Raw genomic sequence first — 9,757 nt, 5'->3', positions numbered from 1 at the left:
AAAAAAAAAAAAAAAAACCAGTTTCAGAAGCATTCCAAACTCTGTCGGAAACATATGATACATATTCCTATGCTAAAGACTTCTAAAATCTACAATAAAGATCTTGGCTTTTTGACCAGCTTAAGCAAGCTTGAGATCCTGTTTCTAAAAAACAGAAAAAAAACTAAGGTCACCATGGGTACCTGTAGTTCCATCTACTTGGGAGACTGAGACAAAACGATCACTTGAGCCTGAGAGGTTGAGGTTGCTGTGAGCTGCAGTGATGCCACAGCACTCTACCAGGGCGACAGAGTGAGACTGTGTCTCCAATAAAAGAGCTTGCTTTTTTTATTGTCTGGCATTTTCTGAAATTAACCACATATTCATGTTATGCCTAGTCATATCATGAAAAACTAATATTTTGCAGAACATTTTTTGAAAAACCCTAGTCAATTCCACAAGAACTTAGAACTTTGGGGAGCTGTGCTATTTCTGACCTTAGTGAAAATTAAAAACAAATACACTAGTTGGAGGCGTGTCGGAAATTAAGCTAACACTATGTAAAGCCTGTATGTAAAGCCTGTTCTAAGGCAAACAAAGCCAATACTGGTTATTTAGGGTCTGAACAGGAGTTACCTGTAGATGTTGGGGCAGGGGCCAGGCATGGTGGCTCATGCCTGTAATCCTAGCACTCTGGGAGGCCGAGGCAGGTGGATTGCCTGAGCTCACAGGTTTGAGATCATCCTAAGCCAGAGTGAGACTTTGTCTCTAAAAATAGCCAGACCTTCTGGCAGGCACCTGTAGTCCCAGCTAGTTGGGAGGCTAAGGCAAGAGGATCACTTGAGCCTAAGAGTTTGAGGTTACTGTGAGGTATGATGCTACGACACTCTACGGAGGGCAACAAAGTGAGACTCTGTCTCAAAAAAAAAAAAAAATAAAAAACACAGGAGCAGAGCTGAAGAGTGAGAGAAATATGATGGCTTCCAGGAAATTTTCCCAAATCTAAAGGAGAGTCAGAAATTCAGTGAAAATCTAGTTGAGGGGAAGTTATATGACTCAACAGCATCTGCCTGAGATATAATATCTGAAATTTTGTTGTTCTCACCCGTTAAATTCAAAACCCAAAGTTTGGGGTTTGGCTGGCTTAGTGTTTAAAAGTTCTTTTTTCCAGGAGACACCTGTAGTTCAAGAAATAGGGTGCTGTCCCCATATACCAGGGCCAGTGGGTTCAAGCCTGGCCCCGGCCTGCTAAACAACAATGACAACTGCAACAACAACAAAAAAAGCCAGGCGTTGTGGCAGACACCTTTACTGGACTTCTCCCAGAAAGGATCAACAGGTAGTCAGTGCAATATTCAATCCATAGACTTGAATGTTTCAATTTCACTTTTTTGCTCTCCCATTTTACTGTGTCATTTGTGTAGTAAAAATACTAGAATTTAAGGTGGAAGTCTACTTCATCAATTTTTTTACTGCTAACTCAAGGGAAACAGGTTGTTGAAAGGGCCTTTGTCCCTCACAAAGAGACTATGAACTGAGACAGTGTTAGTGAATGATGATAAGTCTTTGTATGCAATTCTATCACAGCCAAGGGGCCTTTGACTTTCTCAGCATTCATACTCTTAACACTAAAGGAGGACTGGAGCTGTTCTTGATTCTTTTTAAAGCCATATGACCGCAAGCTATTTTCCCCCTCCTCAAATTACTGATAGTATTTTGAATTCCTGTTGGAGGGTTAATGTGTGGCTGTTAGAGTGTCATATAAGGAGTCAGGGCCACAGTTTGCTGCTTCTGTCTGTGTCCTTAAACAAGTCGCTGCCTGTCTTCCAGCCTCCATTTGCCCATGTGAAGAATGGGGGAATTTCCTCTTTATGAATGATGAAGCAGAAGAAACCCTATATGGTGGGAGATTAGGGAATACAGTGTTTCTAGAGTTCTTCAGTAAAGATCCAGCCTGCTAGTTCCCAAAAAGACTGGGAATGTCATCATTGAGTCTGCTTTCTTTGGGACTTCAGGCAGGGTAGCTCAAGGGAGTGGGGGAGGTAAGGAGTAGCAGTGTGTTCTATAGCCCAAAACTACCACAGCAAATGTCCTTCATGCATTTTGGATGAAATAAGAGTGGATTCTGGAATTTTTGCTGATTTGGAATGATTTGTGGTCAGTTTTGAACTGCTCAGCTCTAGTAACCTGGTTCTTTAGGACATTGTCCACTGCTACATGTTTATCTGTAATTTCCTGATGATTGTATCCTGGAGTATGATGCATTTTTACCTTGGGATTTATTAAACATGACCTCTTTACTTCCTTAGAATGTAGAAATTAGTGTTTACTTTCTCTAAAAGTAGGCAGTAAGCTACTTTTCCCTTACAGAGTTAATTTTCTTCAGCTGCTAAACCCTATGACACTAATGATGAGTCCTCAAATCTTAGTAAAATTGGGTACAAAGAAGCAGGAAATATAGTAAGTAACAATTATACCAAAAATTATAATGGGCCATGGAATTGCTTCATGTTAAAATTATAAATAATCTATAATGCTATTAATACTAGAATAATGGTAGCGCTTCTCATCTTCAGGGTGCCTCATGAGATTAACCATGGTGGTTATGCTGGTGACGTGTTTAAATAAAACCTGTGCTTTCTGAATGTGTGTTGCAGTCTTAACATTCTTGAAATCTTTGCAGACCAGTTCTCAAGATGGGATAGGAAAGCTGGACTCTAGGTTACCAAGTGAAATCGGCCCGACTTCTCCTGTGTTGAGACTAGTCATCTACTGTTCCTTCCATAGAGACAGAACTGTTGCCTGTGTTTTTTACTAGTCCTGTTGAATGCAATGGATGGTATTTTGAATTCCTGGGTTAAAAACAGAATTGAAAATCTGAAATGCCTTTACAGAGCGGGCAGCTAAAGTTGCTGAGCAGCAGGAGAGAGAGCGAGCAGCACAGCAACAGCAGCCGAGTGCTTCTCCCCGAGCAGGCACCCCTGTGGGGGCTCTCATGGGGGTGGTGCCACCACCAACACCAATGGGGATGCTCAATCAGCAGTTGACACCTGTTGCAGGTAAAAACAGGAGCTAAGACCATTTTTTTCCACTTTAAGAAATTCCTTCATTTTTTTTTTTTCTCCAATGAGGAGTAGGCCACAATCTGTAGCCTTTTCTCATGACAGATTCAGAGTCTGAAGTCATCCATGTCGTCCTATATTACCTTTCCCATATGGGCAGTGTTTCCTCTCTGCCCTAGAAATGGGCCGTGGACCCAACCCTGGGAACTGATAGGGAGCAGCTCTCCCCTGGCTGTGGGCATGGTCTGGCGATGTTCTCCACCCCAGATTACTCTTCATAGAGTACTATAGCAGAAAGCATAAATAGACCCTGATTCTCTTCTAGAGAAAACACAAAATCAGTCTTTAGGGTTATGGATTTTCCCCTGTCATTCCAGTATTCAGTTTGCCTTGTTCTGCTGCAGCCATCCTTAAAAGACTGACCATTTCAAAGGACTTTTTGACAATGAATTGTAAATCCTTTCTTGTTACCAGTGTGCATGACTGCTAAATAGAATACAAAGTCCTTATTCAATTCATTGTGCCCACTCTGTAATGCTTTTCTATTTAATTACATTAAACTGCATTTTCTGTTAGTATCCCAGTCACATATTTAAAAAAAAAAAAATGATGAATGTGGTTTGCTTGTGTGTGTTGTCTCTGGTTTTGGTAGCCATAGCAAATTTGACTCTTCTTGAATTGCATATACTTGTCTGACGTGTCTCTTATGAGAAGCCTGCAGACCACCTCTCAGGACCCTCCTTTGAGATCTCTCTGAGCCTAATGAGGTCTGTACAAGCCACCTGTGTTTCTTCTTAAGCCATCAGTCTGACCTCTTTCACAGGGAGTCCAAGACAGTGTTGTTCAAGGCAGACTCGTTGGGATGCTGTTTTTGATTTTGCTGATTATGTTTTTGCTTTTTAAGGAAGAGTAGCATAGGATAACTTTTCCATTGTCGCTCCTAACTTTTGTGATGGCAGGTTCTCAAATGTACTATCGCTGAACTCAGCAGTTGCACTCGCCAAAGCACATCTGAATCATGGCTTTCAGTACTTTCAGTGTAACTGATATTGATCTAACAAATCTCATAATCGCCTGCTCTATTCCATGGCCCATTTTGGTTAATGGGGTTCCAGAGGCTTTTACTAATCAGGCCTTGAACATGGGGACTTTGAAAGTTAGAATTCCCTCATTGACATCCTGTTTTGTTCAATTTGATGTGTGATACTGTGGCATTGTGCCCTTCAAAACCCAGGAACACATTAACAAAATGAATACAAACAGCTAAAAATATTTTAAAAACAGCAGCTGCAGCATTTTAGCTCCCTGTTGGGGAATAACATCATAGAACTGTATGGATGAGGAGGGTCAGCCCTCTAGAAAGCCCCTACTCCATTATTAAGGGTGTAGTGGCCATACTTCTGGGCCATGGGAGTGAGGGCAAGCATTCTCTACAATAACCAGTCTTTGGTCCTCAGTGGGAACTTTGCAGCTAAGAGGATGATTTTTCATGGTCTTACGGGTTGTTTAGGGCCTGAGTTTTAGCCTTGTTGCTGTCTGAGACCAGCTTTGCTTACAAGCATTGAAGCTCATTTGAACACATGTGACTGGGATAATAAATACCAAAGTACAGTTTAATGAAGACAAGTGTCATGTCTTTCAGTTTTTAATAATTGCTTCAAGCACAGCCCATGAAGGCTGCGTTCAGATGGGCTTTTGTAATTGAAAGCAAAGCCTCCTACCATCTTTAAATTTCCCACCTACTGATCCCTAAAAGCTGTAACTGGTGGTATGGTTAAAAGGTAGCTTGGAAATATTAGATCTCCTTATGTTTAAGATGATGGTGTCTGTTCAAAAGTAGTTTTTAACTTTCTGAACTCTAATTTTTAGAAAATGAAACTTACAATTTTATTTCATGTATAAAGATACTATCATTTAAAGTTTTGCTATATTGGCTTATGCAAGTATAAGTTTTTTAGTCAGCTTAGATATGACTAGTGAAGCAGAGTGAATCAATCTCAGAATTTTCAATAATTTCATAGCTTTAAAAGACTATAAACTTTTGTAAATAAACACCTAAAAACAATTCTTCAGCCAGGTGAGGTGGCTTATGCCTGTAATCCTAGCACTAGGGGAGGCTGAGGCGGGTAGATTGTCTGAGCTCACGGGTTCAAGACCAGCCTGAGCAAGAGCGAGACCCCCGTCTCTAAAAATAGCTGGGTGTTGTGGCGGGCACCTGTAGTCCCGGCTACTCGGGGACTGAGGCAAGAGAATCCCTTGAGCCCAAGAGTTTGAGGTTGCTATGAGCAATGGTGCCATGGCACTCTATAAGGGCCACAAAGTGAGACTCTGTCTCAAAAAAAAAAAAGAAAAAGAAAAGAGAAACAATTCTTCAGAAAAAGTCAAAGAGTAAATTTTCTGAATTTGCAGTTTTCTACCTTTTCCCAGACCCCCCTCCATAGAGAATATTTTGTAAAAGTGAAGTTTTGCACCAGTTCCTCAACCCACCCTTTTTGAGGAGCTATGACCAAAGATGACTGCATTTGGGGGGGAGCTTTGTGTTCTTATTCATCATGATCATTACAAGTCCCAGAAAAGTCAAGTTGTTTTTTTTTTTTTTTAAAAAGTGCCATGTGGTTTAAAGGTCTTTTGATAGGTGAGTCCTTGACATTTTGAAATTATTTTCTTACTTTTACTCCTTTTGCCAAAAATACTTGTTTGCTAAAACTCTTCCCCAGCCAGCAAAAAAATGTTTTGTTATGTGAAGGTGCACTTTGAAAGTTAAGGAATAAAAACTCTGTTTGGAGAAATGTTTTACTTTAATTGAAATGTTGCCAGGCATGGTGGTTCATGCCTGTAATCCCAGCACTTGGGAGGCCAAGAGGGGGGTGGGGGTGGATTGCCTGAGCTCACAGGTTCGAGACCAGCCTGAACAAGAGTAAGACCTCATCTCTAAAAATAGCTGGGCGTTGTGGCAGGCGCCTCTCAGTGACTTGGGAGGCTGAGGCAAGAGAATCACTTAAGCCCAAGATTTGGAGGTTGCTGTGAGCTGTGATGCCACAGCACTCTACCAAGGGCTACAAAGTAAGACTCTGTCTCAGGAAAAAAAAAAAAAACGCTCCCTGTTAACTGAAGGTTTATCTGAGGATACTTGTGAGCTTGGAGACAGTGATGACAACTGGCATTTTCTCATGTCAGCAGAGCCTGATTCTCCAGCTGTTCCTTCTTAAGGTCTGTGTGTAGGCTCCTCAGTAACCTGAGCTTTGGTTGGCTTGGGAAGGTTAAGGTTTTACCTTTATTTTATCACATTTTAAGATCTAAGGTGAAACATTTGCTGTGATGATCTTGGAGGCTAAGAATGAGTACAACCCATTCTTACCAGCAGTAGTGGGGTTAGAAGGGGAGGAGGAATAGATGTAGAAATCTTGAAAAATTCTTGCCCCCAAGCTGGAGAACCATGCTTTGTGATCAGGACTGTGCACCTCATTTCCCTCCATTCCGGTTTCTCCTCATGTGTACCCATGAAAGGCATATGAGTGTGGGCAAGTGGAATGATGGTATTTATACTATTTAATTAGAATTGAAGTCGGCAGAACTGGTCACTGTTTGAACAGCTTGCAGTAATTATGACCTTGGGAAGGCTGTTATTAGAATTCTGTTATTTAACTGAAAACATGCAGCATATTTATCCAATGGAATATAACCACAAATAATGTACTAAGTACTAATTCATCCAGAAATGTTGGGTTTCATATTTGTAACTTTTTATTTTGTTCATTATTGCAACAAAATAATTGTACTAATTGCTGTTATATCATGCAGTACTAAGGGTGCTTTATTCATTGGTAGTGCATGTGGGAGGGGTTGTTATTACTTAGCTCATGTTGCATGTTAATGATGCATGTCTGAAATTTGTTGTGTCCTTCAAGGCATGATGGGTGGCTATCCGCCAGGCCTTCCACCTTTGCAGGGCCCAGTTGATGGCCTTGTTAGCATGGGCAGCATGCAGCCACTTCACCCTGGGGGGCCTCCACCCCACCATCTTCCGCCAGGTGTGTCTGGCCTCCCGGGCATCCCACCACCGGGTAAGAACTTCATCCTCATTCACTCATTAACGTCATCTTCATGTTCTCTTTTTCCTCCCTCAGCCAGTTGTTCCAGGAGACACCTGCTGCCCAGTGTGGCCAGGCCTTCCCTCACTGAGAATCCCAGGCTTGTCAGCTGTAGGGCCTGTCCTGTGCATTGAGCAGGTGGCCCAGCATTTATGCCTTTGTGCACCTGACTGCCTGGCAGCAGTACAGGACACATGGCAGGCCAGACTTAGCAGACCAAGGGGCAAGAGGTGTCTTGTTTAATCACTTAAGCAATTTGATATATGCTTTAAAAGCCAGCAGCCTAGAAAGTCATGCCCTCCCATCAGTAAATAAAGTTTCCCTGATAAAGCTGGTGCAGTGGTTCACACCTATAATTCCTAGCACTCTAGGAGGCCGAAATGAGTGGATCTCTTGAGCTCAGGAGTTCAAGACCAGCTAGAGCAAGAGTGAGATCCCATCTCTATTTTAAAAATAGAAAAATTAGCTGGGTATCATGGCTTATGGCTGTATTCCCAGCTACTTGGGAGGCTGAGGCAAGAGGATCACTTGAGCTCAAGAGTTTGAGGTTGCTGTGAGCTATGATACCATGGTGTTCTAGCCTGGGGCAACAGAGTGAGACTCTGTCTCAAAACACACACACACACACACACACACACACACGAAGAGAAAGTTTTCCTGATAAATTACTAGTTCAGAGTCGCATATAAAAGCACTTTTTGCTCCTGAGTACATTTCTTCCTCTAGTGTCCTTTTTTTTTTTTTTTTTGCAGTTTTTAGCCGGGGCCAGGTTTGAACCTGCCACCTCTGGTATGTGGGGCCAGTATACTACTCACTGGGCCACAGGTACCACCCAACTCTAGTATAATTCTTATCTCACAGCAACCTCCAACTCCTGGGCTCAAGCGATTCTCCTGCCTCCGCTCCCAAGTAGCTGGGACTACAGGCGCCCACCACAACGCCCGGCTATTTTTTGGTTGCAGCCATCATTGTTGTTTGGCAGGCCTGGGCTGGATTTGAACCCGCCAGCTCAGGTATATGTGGCTGGCGCCTTAGCCACTTGAGCCACAGGCACCGAGCCTCAAGCAGTTCTTCTAAGAGATTACAAAGTCTCGAATGTAGAACTCTTCAGAAATCCTCAGGCCAAGCATGGTGACTCATGCCTATAGTCCTAGCACTCTGGGAGGCCGAGGCAGGTGAAATTGCTTGAGCTCACGAGGTTGAGACCAGCCTGAGCAAAAGTGAAACCCTGTCTCTACTAAAAATAGAAAAACTGAGGCAAGAAGATTGCTTAAACTCAAGAGTTGGAGGTTGTTAGGAGCTATGATGCCAAAGCACTCTACCCAGGGTGACAGCTTGAGACTCTTTCTCAAAAAGAAAGACATCCTTCACTCAGTCTAACTTGTGCAAAAAGGAGGGAGAGAATGAATTTGTACTGAATTAGTTTTCTGTGAGTCTCCCCAAAAACATGACATAACATTTTAAAGAACTGCCTTACTCTCTCTCCTACCTATAGACACTGGTTTGTCTGTCAGCAATACCTCAGAAGTTCTTTAGAAATACAGAGTCCTGAAATAGCTACATTCAGTTTCACTTTATAATGAATTAGCAAGTTGAAAGATTATTTTAAAGAAAACTTAAAGGAAAATCACAAGTTTCCATATTAATTGCCATCACATGCAAAAACCTCAGCTGTAATCTAATTGGAGGGAATGTGACCATTATATTATTTGGAATAGCATCTGGTCCATTATCTAAAACACCAGCTAAGGGCCCAACCCAGTTGATATGCGGATGGAAACTTGGTAGATTTGCTTACCAGTGTTGGACTTAACCAGTGATAGGGTTTCATAGGATCACATGCTTCAGACAAGGTGGACCCAGCAGTGCACAGTGTGAGCAAACCTGGCAGCCTAGCCTGAAGCCTCCAGGCACAAATCTTTGTAATTGTTGCTTAGAGTATGGCCATAACTCCATAGAAGCATTTACTCCAGATGTTTCCAAGGGAGGAAATGTTCATGGAGGTGGATGCTTCATTATGGAAATGGTAGTCTACGTGTGAGTTGCTATTGCAGCAGGAGTCAGTCATAAAATAGGCAAGTAGACTTTGATCTTAATTCTTTGCCCTCTCACCTTGGCACAGAGTATCTTAATGAGTCACTAAGATCAGGGTGAAGGTGACACCATTTAGGTGCATTTAGTACTCAGTGGGAACTATGTCTAAGGCCATACTCTCTAGATAGCAGATGACTTTTGGTGGATGTTAGAGTGTAGCTTTCTTACTTTCCCCCTTCTTGAGATTCTAAGTTAAATTTTAAGGAAACATAACACATGTAGTTAAAAACAGGGAAATAGGAAAGAACTCCTCTTAGTGCTTACACATGCACATGTATGATCAGACTTTGGCAAGAAGATGATTCAATGACCATTTCTGGTGACTCAGCTCACAATCTCACTGGCATGCCCCTGGCATGGCATTTGTAAATAGAGGAAATAAGGGACTCGGCGCCTGTGGCTCAAGTGGCTAAGGCGCCAGCCACATACACCTAAGGTGGTGGGTTGGAATCCAGCCCAGGCCCGCCAAACAACAATGATGGCTGCATCCAAAAAATAGCCAGGTGTTGTGGTGGGTGCCTGTGGTCCCAG

At 42.4% G+C, this 9,757-nt stretch overlaps 1 protein-coding gene across 1 annotated transcript in view; it reads left to right on the top strand.

Moving 5' to 3' along the window:
- PBRM1 (polybromo 1) overlaps positions 1–9,757 on the top strand; it is a 159,019-nt gene that overhangs the window by 139,267 nt on the left and 9,995 nt on the right. Inside the window, exon 25 of the mRNA XM_023512991.1 lies at positions 6,950–7,105. Within this exon, the coding sequence (XP_023368759.1) occupies positions 6,950–7,105 (156 nt within the window). The remainder of the gene's footprint in view (positions 1–6,949; positions 7,106–9,757) is intronic.

The sequence above is a fragment of the Otolemur garnettii genome, unplaced genomic scaffold (genome assembly GCF_000181295.1).
Source record: "Otolemur garnettii isolate 467f Iridium unplaced genomic scaffold, OtoGar3 scaffold00032, whole genome shotgun sequence".
Classification (NCBI taxonomy): domain Eukaryota; kingdom Metazoa; phylum Chordata; class Mammalia; order Primates; family Galagidae; genus Otolemur; species Otolemur garnettii.
Note: the sequence above shows the minus strand (reverse complement) of the source record. Positions and strands in the feature narration are given on the sequence as shown.